At 44.1% G+C, this 16,151-nt stretch overlaps 1 protein-coding gene across 2 annotated transcripts in view; it reads left to right on the forward strand.

The window, feature by feature from the left end:
- The first annotated feature begins 4,423 nt into the window (after nt 1-4,423).
- LOC113615167 (zinc finger protein 470) overlaps nt 4,424-16,151 on the forward strand; it is a 90,661-nt gene continuing 78,933 nt past the window's right edge. The window contains exons 1-7 of one of the 2 annotated variants that reach the window (XM_027097267.1): nt 4,986-5,096; nt 5,465-5,638; nt 12,350-12,476; nt 12,586-12,681; nt 14,542-14,705; nt 15,420-15,531; nt 15,876-15,971. In XM_027097267.1, coding sequence (XP_026953068.1) covers nt 12,443-12,476; nt 12,586-12,681; nt 14,542-14,705; nt 15,420-15,531; nt 15,876-15,971 — 502 coding nt within the window. In that variant the 5' untranslated portion in view covers nt 4,986-5,096; nt 5,465-5,638; nt 12,350-12,442. Of the gene's footprint in view, nt 5,097-5,464; nt 5,639-12,349; nt 12,477-12,585; nt 12,682-14,541; nt 14,706-15,419; nt 15,532-15,875; nt 15,972-16,151 lie in introns of both variants that reach the window. The other variant, XM_027097266.1, reaches the window with a different exon arrangement.

Consider the following 16,151-nt stretch of genomic DNA (forward strand, 5'->3'; position numbering starts at 1 on the left):
AGAGGCATCACTCCAGATTAAAAGATCAAGAGAATTCCCCTGAAAGAACAAACAATGAAACAGACCTCCTCAGTCTAATAGACACTGAATTTAAAAAAGGAGATAATGAAAATACTGAAGGAATTAAGAAGAGATATTGATAGAAATGCAGATTACTGTAAAAAGAAACTAGAAGCTATAGAAGGAACCAAGAAAAATTTAAAAATTCATTTGGTGAGATGAAAGATGAGCTACAGACAATAAATAGCAGATTGAATTTGGAAAAGAATGAATAAGTGATCTGGAAGATAGAATAATGGAAATCTCCCAATCAGAACAGCAGACAGAAAGCCAAATGAAGAAAAAAAAAGAAGAAAGCAATATAAGAGACCTATGGGATAATGTAAAGCATGCCAATATATGCAAAATAGGGATACCAGAAGGAGAAGAAAGAGAAAAGAGGATTGAAAATGTATTTGAAGAAATTATGGCTGAAAATTTCCCAAACCTAAAGAAGGAAACAGATATCCAGGTACAGGAAGCACAGAGGGTCCCAAACAAGATGAACCCAAACAGACCTACACCAAAACATATCATAATTAAAATGGCAAAAGTTAAAGAGGGGATTCTAAAGGCAGCAAAAGAAAAACAAAGTTAATTACAAGGGAACCCCCATAAGGCTATCAGGTAATTTCTCTACAGAAACATTGCAGGTTAGAAGGGAGTGGCAAGATACATTCAAAGTCCTGAAAGGGAAAAATCTGCAACCTAGGATACTCTACCCAGCAAGATTATTTAGAAGAAGAATAGAATAGAAGAAGAGATAAAGAAATTCTCAGATAAGCAAAAAGTAAAAGAATACAGCAATAGTAAAACCTAGCCCAAAGGAAATATTGAAAGGCCTTCTCTAAATAGAAAAGCAGCAAGACTCCATAGGAAAGAGAAAATCACAACTGGAAAGTAAATCACTTAAATAAGCCAGTGCACAGATTTTTTAAAAATCAAAAAAATTTTCTGCAAAATTTTCTGTGAAAGTGCTGATAACCACAATGAATGGCAGAAGGATAAACATGCAGATGTAAAAGAGGACATCAAAATCATACAATGTGGGGGAGGAGAGTAAGAAAATGTAGTGGGTTTATTTTTTTTCAGAATGTTTTTCAGCTTATATGACTACCAGTCCAAGCAAGTAGATATAGGAAGATGTTAACATACTTGAAAAACAGGGTAACCACAAATCAAAAAACATACAATAGATTCATGAAAACCAAAAAGAAGAGAACACAAGCATAATACAAAAGAAAATCATCAAACCACAAAAGGAAAAACAAAAAGAAAGGAACAAGAAGAAATACAAAATCAATGGGAAAACAAGGTTTAAAATGGCAATAAGTACATATCTATCAACAATTACCTTAAATGACAAGGGACTAAATGCTCCAATAAAAAGACATAGAGTGGCAGGTTGGATTAAAAAAAAACAAAAAAGCCTACAATATACTGCCTACAAGAGACCCACTTTGGGGCAAAGGACACACATAGATTGAAAGTGAGGGGATGGAAAAAGATATTTCATGCAAATGGAAATGACAAGAAAGCAGGGGTCACAATACTCATATCAAACAAAACAGAGGCTATAAACAGGAAAGATAAAGAAGGACACTATATAACAATAAAAGAAGAGGATATTACACTTGTCAACATATATGCACCAATATAGGAGCACCCAAATGCATGAAATAAATACTAACAGACATAAAGGTGGAAATCAATGGGACTACAACACCCCACTCACATCAATGGACAGATCTTCCAGACAGAAAATCAATAAGGCAACAGAGATCCTAAATGATACAATAGAACAGTTAGACTTAATTGATATTTTCAGGACATTACATCCAAAAGAACCCAGAATACACATTCTTTTCAAGTGCACATGGAAAATTCTCTAAGATTGATTACATACTAGGGCATAAAACAAGCCTCAACAAATTTAAAAGAGTATAGAAATTATTTCAAGCATCTTTTCTGACCACAAGAGCATGAAACTAGAAATCAACCACAGGAAAAAAAAATGAGAAAAACAACAATTACATGGAGAATAAACAACATGCTACTAAAAAACCAATGGGTCAAGGAGGAAATCAAAGAGGAAATTAAAAAATACCTTGAGACAAATGACAATGAAAACAATCATACAAAATCTATGGGAAGCAGCGAAAGCAGTTCTTAGAGGGAAGTTCATAGTGATACAGGCCTTCTTCAAGAAATAGGAAAAATCTCAAACAAACTAACCTACCACCTAAAAGAATTAGAAAAAGAAGAATAAACAAAATCTAAAGTCAGCAGAAGGAATGAAATAATAAAGATCAGAGAGGAAATAAAATAGAGATTTTTAAAAGTAATAGAAAAAAATCAATAAAACAAAGAGCTGGTTCTTTGAAAGGGTAAAAAAAACTGACAAACCTTTGGCCAGACTCACCAAGAAGAAAAGAGAGAGGACCCAAATAAAATAAGAAATGAAAGAGGAGAAATAGCAACTGATACCACAGAAATGCAATAAAAAAAGAGAATACTATGAACAATTATATGCCAACAAATTGGACAACCTAGAAGAAATGGACAAGTTTTTAGAAACATACAGTGCACCAAAACTGAATCAAAAAGAAATAGATAATTTGAACAGAGCAATCACTAGAAATAAAATAGAATCTGTAATTAAAAAAAAAAAAAGACTTCCTACAAACAAAAGTTCAGGACCAGATGGCTTCACAGGTGAATTCTACCAAACATACAAAGAAGAACTTATATACTAATCCTTTTTAAACTCCTCCAAAAGATTGAAGAGGAGGGAACACTCCCAAAGACATTCTATGAATCCAGCATCACCCGGATACCAAAACCAGACAAAGACACCACCAAAAAAAGAAAATTACAGTCCAATATCTTTGATGAATGTAGATGGGAAAATTCTCAACAAAATATTAGCAAACTGAATCCAACAACACATAAAAAAGTTTGTACACCACAACCAAGTTGGATTCATCGCAGGGTCACAAGGATGGTTCAACATACACAAATCAATCAATGTGATATACCACATCAACAAAAGAAAAGAAAAAAACCACATGATCATCTCAATAGATGCAGAAAAGGTATTTGATAAAATTCAACATCCAGTCATGATAAAAAGTTATGAAAGTGGGTATAGAGGGAACATATCTCAACATAATAAAAGCTGTTTATGACAAACCCACAGGCAAGATAATACTCAATGATGAAAAGCTGAAAGCCTTCCTACTAAAATCTGGAATCTAACACAACATTGTAAATCAAGTATTTACAAGTATACTTCAATAAAACAAATAAATAAAATAAATAAAATTTATTTTATTAAAATAAATCAATAAATCAATAATAAATCAATAAAATAAATTAAAAAGCTCTGAACGACTCTGACAAGACCAGCCCTAAACATGTAAATGAATAAAAGCATCAGCTAACTCAGATAATGATGAACGTTATGAAGGGGATTTTAAAAGGTATGGGGAAGTCATTCTGCATTTTACATGAGTTAATTTGAATTTTATGCTAACTAAAATAGCCTGTTTGTGGCCTGTCAAACATGCATTGTACATCTGCTTTAACTATTGAAGAAAAGGGCACACTAACCAGAAGTAAAGAATGTGTTAAAAAGAAAGGTTAAATGCCTCCCTTCCTGGGATGCCAATGCTGGTCCTCCCTCAATAAGACTCCCTTCCCGGGTGCCAAGGCCATACTGACTCTCTGTATACTCGCTGTATACGCGCTGGTCTGTTTTTGTTTAGTTTGGTTTTGGTTTTGAAACCTTGAAGAAATGTACCTCTGACTTATTTAATGTTCTTTGCTCTGACAGTATATAACACTGTGCTGAAAACCATGCTTCTCCGGAGAAATTTCTCAGAATAATCTGGGAGGCTGTCTTCTGGACTATAGTCCTCAGTTTGGCGCAAATAAAACTCTTTTCTATTTTTATTATATATTTATTGATTATTTTCATTGACAAGGGGTTGGTGGCATTTGCGGGGCTGCGCAGCCCTCTACCAGGAGATGAGAGGCTAATGACAAAAAGGAGCCAGCCCAGGGGAAAGTTTGGGGGAAGACTGCTCATTCCTGCTGGTCCCTGAAGCCTGGCATTTGGAGGATGGGTGTGGGAGGTGGGGGAGGCCCCTGTATCAGCAGAGGGGACCCACCTGAGGTGAAAGGTGGGATGCAGACCGAACACACGAAGACACGCTGTGCTCACACACACACACCATCACAATCACATTCTGGACCCTGCCCTTCCCCCACCGCACATCCCCCAGTTCTGTTGGCTGACAACCGGGAGAAACGAACTCCAAGGACCACACCACCTGCCCCGCCCAGAGACATCATCAACGTCCCCCGCGGCCCCGCCCCTCGCCATAAGCCCCGCCCCGGCTTGCAACTGCTCCTGCGCGCTCCAAGCCGGGAGCGACTCCCAGAAGCCCTTGGGGCGCTGTCCTGTCTAGCGGCGCGGCCTGTACTTCCGGCCAGACTCGGTTACTATGTGGACAACCACCTGGGCAGCCGCGGTCCGGAAGGGCCAGGAGCCGCTGACTTGGGGCCGAGTCGACGGACGCTGTGTAGGCCCAGACGGGCCCTCTCCTCCACGCCCTCTCTTCTCTTGGCGCCGCCGGGACGCTGGCCGGGACTCCGTTTCCCAGAGGGCGCCGCGGCTGACGGACGCGCTCACTTCCGGCGGCGGCCCGCCACCTGGGTTCCAGCTGGCCAGGCAGGGTGGTGGGCTCGGCGGCCGGCCGGGCGGGGCCGGCTGGGTGCCCGGCGTGCCCGGGCGGGCTGGGTGTGTTTTCGCGACCCCGGGGGCGTGTGCGCGCACGGTGGTGACATGCGGGGGACGGCGAGCGCGCGGGCCCGCGGCCTGGGATCCCCGCCGCAGCGAGGCGTCCCCCGCACAAAGCCCGGAGCGGGCCGCGGCCGGAGCGCGGGGACCCCGGTTGCTTTCCCTTGCCCTGCCCGGGGAAGGCCGCGCGCAAGGCGTGGCCTCACATCCAGGGGCCAGCGGGGAGCGGCGACCACGGGGCCTGAGAATAGAGGTGAGCGTGACAGGTGGCCCGGCGGGTGGACGGGGACGAATTAATCCCCTCAGGGTGAGGGGAGGGTGGGGTCTGGGACAGGAGGCTTCTTGGGGCCCAAGTGCTGGTGAATGGCGTCCCTGGACTCCGGGGCTGTTGGATGGGGGCATCCAAAGGACTGGAAATTGAACCCGAGAGCATTAGTCCGCGGTACAGGATCACTCTAACCGGCCACCTCCCTGTTTCAGGGCTCCTAGAGAGAAGACACCCCCCCCCACCCGTGACAGCCCCTAGTAGAGTAGCGACCACATCCCAGGTGACCCTTCAAAACTGGTCCCATCCTACTCATGCTCGAGCATTTGACGCTCCACTTGTTGAATCCGTTTCAGATTTACAGCTGTCGTTTAAGACTCAGCAGGAAGGGAGCGTGGTGTAGATCTGGCCTGTAGCTACTTCTCTCTCTTCCCCCAGCTCTGCCTTCCAGGGACACGGCCTTTGTCCAGGTGAGGAGACACAAGCAGGAGGCGGCAGGGACAGGAATTGAACGGCAAGCCACCTCCCAGGTGAGTTGGCATTTCCTCTCTCCTCTCTGAAATGCAAGCTTGCTTTTCAGGACTTAATAATGTTTATTTTCTTTCAAAAGTTTTCAATCTAAGAGACCTGTCAGGGGAGCTGGTTCCCATTTCCTCACATTCTGGTGAGTGACGGGCTACAGGGACAGCCCAGGGCCTCCCTCCCTGCTTCCTCTTCATCCCACTCAGAGTTCGTTCTTCATTGAAGAAACGATTCAGCCCCTCCCTGTGCAGCTTTTCTCAGAGGGACTCTGACGGAGCAGAAAGGTACTCCTTAGCGCAAACAGGACAGCCCCTTGTGTTGTACCTGGTGTGCTTGGTACTCTTCTTTGTGCCAGCCCCTGGAGAGACATATGGCTAAGCCCCAGCCCCTGCTCCCAAGGAGCTCACAGCCTGTGGGTGGAAAGTCATGGAAGCATACAAGGTTCTGAGTGTGAGTTTTAGGACCAGGTACTGTGAGAGTGGGCAGGAGGAACTCTTGGCTCCTAGCTGCCTGTCGGGGAAGAGTAAGGATGTGATTTCTGAGCCCCATGTTTTGAAGGGAGAGGAGAGGTTTGGCAGACAGAAGAGGAAAGGGCAGCCCTGGTGCAATATGGAAGGCTGTCTTTTCCTCACTTGATTGCGTTCCTTCTTAGAATGCTAATAAATTCTTTGTTTCTGTCAGCTGTGTCTCCTAAATATGTGATCGCCAGCTCATAAACGTATGAGCTGGGTTCCAGTTGCCCAGACTGCATAGATTACCAGTGATCTCCATCCACATTACCAAAGGCAGTGCTCAGTTCTTCGTCTTTCTTGATTATCTTTGGCACTTGACAGCCGTTGGCGTTTGAAATAGTTCAGGGGTTGGCAGGCTTTCACTGTAAAGGGCCAGGTAGTAAATATTTTAGGCTTTGCAGGCTGTGAGGTCTCTGCTGCAGCTACTTCCCTCTGCCTTGTAGAGCTAAAGCAGCCACAGAAAATATGTAAGTGATTGGGTGGGGTTGCGTTCCAACAAAATTTTACTTACAAAAACAGGTAACTGCCACCCCCTGAAAGAGCTCGCCCTGGCCCTCCCACCTTCCTGACTTCTCAGCTTTCACTGCTGGTTCCTCCTCACCCTCCTGACCTGCAGCTGTCCCTGTGCCTCTAGGCTCTGTACTTGGCTCTCTCCTCTTGTCTGTCTGCAGCACTTTCCTTGGGGAGGTCAGCCCATTCTTGTCTGCACAGACCAGCCAAGCACTGACTTCTCCCAATCCGCCTTTCCAGCCCAAATCTCTCCTCTGAGCTCCAGGCCTCTGTGTCCAACTGGACTCCTCCACATGAATGTTTGTGTTAGGTAACACAAACCTAACACGTCCAGACCCAGGTTCCTGGGGTTCCCCCCGACAATTGCCTCTGTCTCTGTGGCAGTTTCATGCTCTGAGTTACTCAGGCCAGAAGCTCTGCTGTCATTCTTGTCTCCTCTCTTGCCCTCACCTCCCATGTTTGGTCCATTTGCAAATCCCGTCAACACTGTTTTCATGTTGTACCCAGAATCTGACAGTTATCACCACTGCCACCACCGCGTCGGTCCTCATTATCTTGCCGTTGCCCCTTCTACTCATGCTCCCCATGCTCGCTTCCCAATGCAGCAGCCAGAGGAGTCTGTTCTGCCACTCTCTGCTCAAACGCCCCAATGGCTTTCCCAAATGAAGGCCAGCTCCTTAATGTGACTGACAGGGCCCCGAGTGACCCGGCCCCCTGAACTCTGACGTGTGCTACCACACTCCCCCATTACTCACTTTACTTTCTCAAAAGTTGCCTTCTCGTTTTCCTGATCACTGTGTCTAAAATTTCAGAGCCTCCCACCCAAATTCCTCACATCCCTCTTCCTTGCTTTACATTTTAAGACTCTTAGCACTTTTCAATATACTATATACTTAGTTTATCTGGTTTTCTCTTGTCTGATTCTCTTATACCACAAAGTACATTTGACACAGGCAGGGATTTTGGATTCTTTTGCCCCAGCGCTTGATATGGAAAATAGGTGGTGGATGAATGTGTGAATGTAGTCTTAAAGTTCTCCTGGAGCCAATGTTTCACAATTTAATATAGCATTACAATGATACTTTTTATACCTGAAGATGTGCATTATCTCTGATTACTTTCTATGAGTATATTCCCAGAAGTTTTTCATTCCTGTGGATTAAAGTTTACCAAAGTTACATGAAAGCAAAATACTTTAAAAATTATATGTGGATGGAACAGCAGTAGAGTCTCAAAAGCTAGAATTCTAGATTTTACTTTTTTACTTTAAAAAAAAGTAAACTTTACCCCCCTCAAAAAAATTATTACAGAATTTTCATTTGTGTATTTTAAAAATTAACTGAATTGAATTGAACCAAAAAAAACCCCTTTGATGCATTTTTTTTCTGTAAAATACTTTTTTTTTAAACTAGTTTGTTTGTTTTAATTTTTATTCATTTGTTTGGCTGCACCAGGTCTTAGTTGCGGTGTGTGTGATCTTTAGTTGCGGCACGTGGGATCTAATTCCCTGACCAGGGATCAAACCCGGGCCCCCTGCATTGGGAGCATGGAGTCCTAACCTCTGGACCACCAGAGAAGTCCCTCCTGTAAAATACTTTTTACTCTTTTTTTTCCTGTAAAATGTTAACACAAAGTATTTTTCTGTAAGGATAAGGTTGCTTTTTGGTTTTTACTTGTTTTTAAAGTTTATCTCGTCTTTATTATGTTTGAGAGTTAAAGCACCAGATCAATTTCATATTATCAGTACAGATTCTGTACCTGTATGTTTCCTCCGTGGTGTAGTATGACCCTGTGAAACCCACCTGAAAGTCTGCACGTCTGTATGATGGCAACAGGAATAAGACCAGGACCTGCACATTCTCGCTGTGTCCTCACATGGTGGAAGGGGCTGGGGAGGTCTCTGGGGCCTCATCTGTAAGGACACTAATCCCATTCATGAGGGTGGGCCTCCCAGAGGCCCCCACCTCCAAATACCATCACACAGGGCATTAGGATGTCAACATAGGAAGTTTAGGGGGACACAAACATTCAGACAAAGAGCTAACAAAAGTCATTGATTCTGTATATAAGGAGCAATCTGTATAAACTGGGAAAATGTCTTAAAAGGATATGCACATACTGTTACTTTGGGGTCCCTCTGGAATATGAGATTGGAGAGATGGGGAAAGGGATGTTTCTTATTAAGAAGAAAAATCAAAACCAAAAAAAACCCAGTTGCCAAGTATAAGAAAATATTTGAACTTGTATTCTTCTCTTTAAGGGCCCCCAAATTCCAGTTTTACCAATAACAAAGTAGTAACAAATGCTAGAAAAATAGGCAGCATTTTCTCTGGCTCCAACAGACTTATAAAGTTACTGTAAAGATTCTGTGAAGATATTTTAAAAGATACTGTAATTTGTATACAATTTATTTACTACATATAATGTATATATTTTGTTTCATTTAGTAAGGAATATCAGAAAGCTATTTGAATATCTGAAAAATTTAAGTACAAGACTTCCCAGCCAAGGAGCAGGCAGTTAGAATTGTAAGATTGGAACCTGCAAAAACCCATCATTCATTCATTCATTCATTCACGCTGTGCCAGGTCTCAGTTGCTGCACGTGGGATCTGTGTTGCGGCATGCGAACTCTTAGTTGTGGCATGCATGTGGAATTGAACCTGGGCCCCTGCATTAGGAGCACGGAGTCTTACCCACTGGACCACCAGGGAAGTCCCAAAATCCCATCTTTTAGAATTGGGTCAGAAAAGAAGCAGAAAAGTAGCCTCTGTCTCAGCACCTGTGTCTTTGAATGCAATTGAAAATGTTTGCCAAAAAAAAAATCTGCATTGAAATGTTTTGTTTGTTTTTAAACCACTTTGTTGAGGCAAGATTGACACATAGAAAGCTGCACATTTTTAATATTTACAACTCGCTGAGTTTGAGGGTAAATACATACTCATGAAACCAGCACCCCCATCAAGGCCATAGACTTATCTATCAGTTCCCAGAGTTTCCTCCCTTCCCTCTTTAGTATTTTTACTTTTTTGGCAGTGAAAGCACTTAGCATAAGACCTACCTTCTTGGCCGACTTTAAGAATGCAGTGCAGGGAATTCCCTGCCGGTCCAGTGGTTAGGACTCCGTGCTCTCACTGCTGACGGCCCGGGTTCAACCCCTGGTTGGGGAACTAAGATCCCACAAGCCATGGGGTGTGGCCAAAAAAGAAAAGAATACAGTGCAGTATTTTTAGCTATAGCCACTGTGCTGCACATTAGAACTCCAGAACTTACTCATCCTGCATTACTGAAACTTTGTACTCTTTGATCATCCCCATTTCCCCCTCCACTAGCCCCTGGAAGCCACCATTCTACTCTCTATTTCTAAGAGTTGGGACTATTTTAGATTCCACATATAGGTGAGATCGATCATGCAGTTTTTGTCCTTCTCTCTGGCTTATGTCACTTAGCATATGTTTAGAAATGTTTGGGTTTTCATATACCTAAATATTTCCACTGCTGAGTCTCGCGCAGTTTTCAAAACTTGAAGGCATTTAAGGAACCGCAGGTGCAAAATGCAGGTCAGTAACAGATCAGGGTGAACAACCCGGGGAACGAGAGCCAAGCCTGCCTAGCGAGGTAAGCGCTCCTGCCAGCCACTCAGCCAGCAAATCCGTTCCTCTGCCTTTGAGGCTGGGTGCACTCACTTGAGGACTTGCTGCTGTGAGCTGGCCTGCATTTGAGCACGTCTTTGCTCAAGGCTGACTAAGCAGTTCCCGGCTGTTTCCCGCAAGTGTTACCAGGTGTTTTCCGTGTTTTATGGGGCCTTGGCGTCTCCCACTTAGGAGAGCCCTGCATCGGGACTTCACCATCTCCACACAAAGCAAGATACCACTCACAGAACCCTTTACACAGTTCAGTTAAAAATCTTCAAAGTTGGTGCAAGTTAAAGAACGTGTGATAGTATTATATATTATTCAACAGATAACAAATCTCCAAGGCGCTTTCGTTGCTGGTAGAATTTAAATGGAAAGGTTGAGCCGCGGGTCAAAGTCGGCAGAGCGAACGTTCATTTGGTGTTTACAAGGCACCTCACGTTCTGAGCGCCGTGCTTGTGCTGTCCTTTTTAACCCATGGCACGGTCTGTGAGGTTGGTTTTATTGATGTTTCCCTTTTAAACATGGGCAACTGAGACATAGAGGGGTTAAGTAACTGGCCGAGGTTTCAGAGCTGGTGAGTGGACAGAGTCCTTAATTCAGCCTTCGGGGTAGTTGGACTTTTTTGCTTCCTGATTTGAGTCTATGCTTTTGAAAATCCCAAGGCTGCCAGATATTTAAATATACCTTCTGTTAGCCTCAGATTCTGGGGGTCAGAGTTTGAATTGAATAAATGTTCAAAATACATTAGGATGTATCAGCATTGTACACTGAAATCATAAAATTATGCCACATAAAATTCCACCAGCAGTGCATGAGTAGCAGACCCAGTCGTAAACAGGCTTGCAATGCCTCCTTGATACTTGCCCGCTTCTCTGAGATGGCACCTTGATTCTTTTTTTGTAATTGTGGTGTAGTTGACAACATAGTGATTCACAATTTTTAAAGGTTATACTCCACTTATAACTATTATAAAATGTTGGTTGTATTCCCTGTGGTGTACAATACACCTTAATTCTCAAAGACATCTTATTAATGAAAAGCTTTATCGTATTTTTCATTCTAATTATACACTCATCTTTATTTCAGAAAAAAAGAATTCGGTTAGTTTGTTTTAAATGAACATTCAACATGTGATGAACACTAAAAGCAAATAGAAATCCTTAGAACACAGTTTGGGGTTTAGTCATGTGATGTTCACCTCCAGGTTTATTTCCCCATTCTTCCCCCCCCCCCCCCCCCCCCCCGGGAGAAAGAAGAATTTATCATTACTTGCAGGAAGTGATGAGAACACTGGGGATCTTTCCCAAAGCAGTGTCTCCTGTTTCCCCATTCTTGTGCTGATCCAGGGCACTTGACTGTCCTCATGGTAAAAAACGCTCTGGTACCTGTTGTGCGTGGAACAATTTAGCCTCCGTTGTTTATTGTTTCTAATTGATGTCACATATTTCTCTTGTGTGTACCTCCTGTCACCAGCACAAAATTGCCAGTTCTCCGAGGGTAGAGGCTCTCTATTTTTCTCTTTTCTCTGAAGTTTACAGTGTAATGAGGCCCGCTGTCCAGTAATTAACTAGATTTCCACATCACTGGGTATTTTCCCTTACATGTATAATCTCCTACCTAAAATGAAGAGGGGGTAACCCTTAGGCCCCTATATTAACTTGCAAGGACTGCCATAAGGAGAACACCACAGGCTGGGCAGCTAAAACAACAAACAGTATACCGTTCTGGAGGACAGAAGTTTAAGACCAAGGGGTGAGCGGAGTTGGTTTCCCCTGAGGCCTCTCGTTGACTTGTAGACAGTCGCCCTTTCGCTCTGTTGTCACATGGTCCTCCCTCTGCGCTCACCCATCCCTGATTTCTTCCTCCTCTTAACAAGAATACCAGTCAGATTGGATCAGGGCCCAACCGTGTGACTTCATTTAACTTTTAGTCACCTCTTTGAAGGCCCCGTCTCCAAATACAGTCACCTTCTGGGTATGGGGGGTTGGGGCTTCGACGTGTGCATTTGGGGGGCAGGGCCTGAGCACTGGTCCAGCAAGAATGTGCTTTTGTCATTTCAGAGCTTGGTGACATTTGGGGATGTGGCTGTAGAGTTCTCCCCAGAGGAGTGGGAGTGGCTGGACTCTGCTCAGAGGAGTCTGTACAGGAGTGTGATGCTGGAAAACTACAGGAGCCTGGTCTCGCTGGGTAAAGGCCCCCCCTCCCTCCTCATCACCACACCCTGCACCATCCTCTTCCTTCAAGCCAAGGACAGACCCACAGCATGACCACGTCCCGTTTCTTCTTACATATTTAGGACTTTGTGTTTCTAAGCCCAAAATGATCTCCTCACTGGAACAGAGGAAGGAGCCCTGGGCGGCGAAGAGAACGTTGACAAGAGGCGGGTGTCCAGGTGAGCGTGGGAGACCCAGGTGGGATGAGGCCATGGCAGTCGCAGCTCCGCGCCTTCAGACACCTGGGATCATCAGCAGCCTTGAGCCTCTGGCCTGGAGGGAAAATCTAGGCCTGGGCTTTGCAAATTCTCCTTCTCCCCATCTCTTCTCTCCACCTCTGCTTCCCCCCCCACCAAGTGTAACTTTTTTGTTTGTTTGTTTTTGTGGTCATGCCACGCAGCCTCTGGGATCTTAGTTCCCCAACCAGGGATCAAACGCGCTCCCCCCTGCAGTGGAAGACAGGGTCCTAACCCCTGGACCACCAGGGAAGTCGTGTTACAATTCTTGTAACTCTTGTCCTGTCCTCTGGATCTCATGTTTTCCCAGCACCCGTCTTACCCTTTTGCTTTTCACACTTACACAGTCGTCACTTTCTTTAAAAATCTTCGGCTGATTCTGATGTAGGTTTTACTATCTTATTTCTCTTTGATGAAATGACTTTCATTTACAGACTTCTTTTAACTGATTGTTACTGCACGTCAGCTTTGAGTGAGCCCACCAGGTGCTGGCTGGGAAGATGAGCGTAAGCTGTTAGAAAACTAACCATCCCGTAGGGGCGATAAGACATTTCTGTACACTTAAGTGCAGTAGAAAGTACTGTCCTACATATGATTAGTGTAAATAGGTACCTAAGAGGAAGAAAAAAGTTATTCCCGGTTTCAAGCCAGGGAAACAAGGTACAAGAGTAGAGCCTTGAGCAGAAAGGTGAGAACGAGAAGAAAGACATTGGTAGTTCAGGAGAGGATTTGTGTTGAGCCGTGATCCATCTGGGGTCCAGGCGGACTTCCCCCGTGCAAACAGGCTGCACACAGGTGGGCGACTGGCTCTCAGAAGGAAAGGACACTGATTCTGATTTGATGGTATGTTCCTGCAGATATTGTGATGCAGATATCATCATATTTATACCACTTGGGAGTACAGAGATTTCAACCACAACACTATTTCTGGAATAGCAAGTTAACCAAGTAAGACAAGGAATCAGAATTACAGATTTCTTTTGGAGGTTCCTGTAATAGGAACTGACTACCATTTCTAAAGAATTGAGAATCTTGTAAGACCTCTTTGTTCAAACCGTACTTCGGCAGAAAAGTTTGTATCAACAGGACAGTTTACAAACTCTGACGACTCACATGGGTCATCGTATGGCCCAGGAGAACTGGAATGGCGTTTTGGGGAAAAGTTTTCCATTTATCATGGTACTAAATCACATTCTCTGAGCAGTTTTCTGAGACAGAACTGTTTTTTTCCCTTCTGTTGACCCTTCTTCTGTTGCTGAGACTGTAGTTGATTTTGAAGACTTGTACTTTTAAGGCCAGAATCTGAACATTGGTTAGTTAGCATTGTAATCAAAAAAAAAAAAAAGGAGACGTTAGTTTTTAAAAACAGAGAGAAGAAATTTTTGCTAAATAAAATGGAGAAAGAGTCAAAGTGAGACTTCCATAATAGCGCTGAGATAAGGATCATATAGCATTTCCTTCAATAGGCTCTGCCCCTCTTTGTCTATTTTGGCCACATTTTATCTTAGATTTAAATCTCTGTGAGCTCTCTCACCTCCTGCACTTCGATCTCTTTCTCCAGTCTCCTGCTAAAACCATAACATGCACTACTTGGTCAACCTTTAGGTGTGAAAACTCACATTGTGTCCTTTAGGGTTAAGGCTACACAAACTTGGGAATGGAAGGCCAGTTGGTCATATAAAACAGCTTTCGAAACAGTATACTTTTTTTGAGGATTTTTTCCCATCTGATTACATTTTGGAAGATTTCTTCATACTGGTATATAATTGAAGAGATATTTACCTTCTTAAAAATATCTTTTAGACTCACGGGCTCTGCCAAAGACCAAGGAGTTATCTTCAAAGAAGAGCTTCTGTGAAGAAAAGTCATCCCAGGCGGTGCTAATGGAGAGGCCCACAACCTACAGTCTGGAGTGCTCCGTTCTAGGGGAAGACTGGGGTTACAGTGCTGTGTTGGAGAGGCATCTGGTGAGTCAGGGTGTAAATGGAGGGGGAGACACGCTTACAGATAAGTTGCATGAGGTAGACTTGGCGAGATTCCTAGTAAGGCACTTACAGAGGCAGTGCTGATGACTCCCAGGAGCTTCCTTGTGTCCTTCACAAGAAACCCTTCCTTAGGAAAGCGATCTTGTCTGCAGTAAGTGTGGGAGAAGTTTCCGTTGGAATCCAGGGCTGCATACCGACAGGTGTCCCCCCAGAAGAGAGAGTACCTGCAGTCTTGATACACACAAGGGGGAACACTGGGTCACAGCAAGTCGTAAACAAGTCTGTTTAAATCAGAAATGTTCGACTTGTAATGGATGTGAGAAGACTTTGAATAGGATCTCAACCCTTCCTTTTCATCAGAGATTTCATATGAGAGAAAAACCCTCTGCAGACTTAATTGAACAACGTGTGTTGAACGTCAGGACGCCTCCAGTGAACTTCAGAAAATCCATACTCTCTGTATCTTCATTCTCCTCCAAGAAATTATAGATTCTCCATGGCACAGTTTCCCCTATTTTTCTTTTCTTTCCCCCTAAACATACACGACATAGCTAGCGCAGTCGTCAAGTGACCGGCATCACTCAGAACCTAGTGAAAATTCTTGGTACATCACAGCATGTGGATGCAGCCCACCCCACAGAGCCATCGTGGGTTCACGAGCACGGTTTGATGAGAAACGTGTTTGTACCATTTCAGGGCTTGGTGACCATCACGAACATGGCCGTAGACGTCTCCCAGCAGCCAGACCCAACTCGGAAGAGTTTCTGTAAGAATGTTGTGTGGGAGGACCACAATCTGGGGGCAGTAGGTAAGGATGTTCCTCTCCGAAATCTGAAACTCCAGGAGCCCCCACTTTCGTTCCTCAGTTTTGAATTGTGTGTGGGGGTGGGGGGTGGGGGGGTGGCAGGGTTGTCTTCCAAAGCACTGGGTTGAATTTTTACTCGCAATTCTTAAGAGTGTGACGTTTGTAGAGTTGAGAGTTAGTATCTTTGTCATACTTGAAGCATCAACTTCAATATCCTTAAAATACTCTTCACTTTTCTTCCTGGTCCTTCCTGTAATAAAGCACTCTTCCTTCAAAGCCAAGGAATTGGTTGTCCATTTAAGAATGCCAAGGGTATGACTGAAACCACTGTCTTTTCCCATGTGCAGGACATTGTGTGTCTGAGCCAGACTTGGTCTCTTTGCTGGACCTTGGGAAGGAACCCTGGGTGGTGAAAGGAGAGCTGGCAAGAGGCCCATCCCCAGGTGAGCGCGGGAGGCCTGGGGTGGAAATGCCACTGCAGGCCAGAGTGTAGTTCTCACCAAAGAGGCCAGGTGCTCCCTAACGTACAGAGAAAGCCCACCACGTCCTAGGGTCTGGAAAGAAGATTGAGATCCGAGCTTTGAAAATTACATTGTCCTCCCCTCCCCTCCTCCCCTCCCTCC

The sequence above is a fragment of the Aethalodelphis obliquidens genome, unplaced genomic scaffold (genome assembly GCF_003676395.1).
Source record: "Aethalodelphis obliquidens isolate GAN/ISIS:26980383/991018 unplaced genomic scaffold, ASM367639v1 scaffold113, whole genome shotgun sequence".
NCBI lineage: Eukaryota > Metazoa > Chordata > Mammalia > Artiodactyla > Delphinidae > Aethalodelphis > Aethalodelphis obliquidens.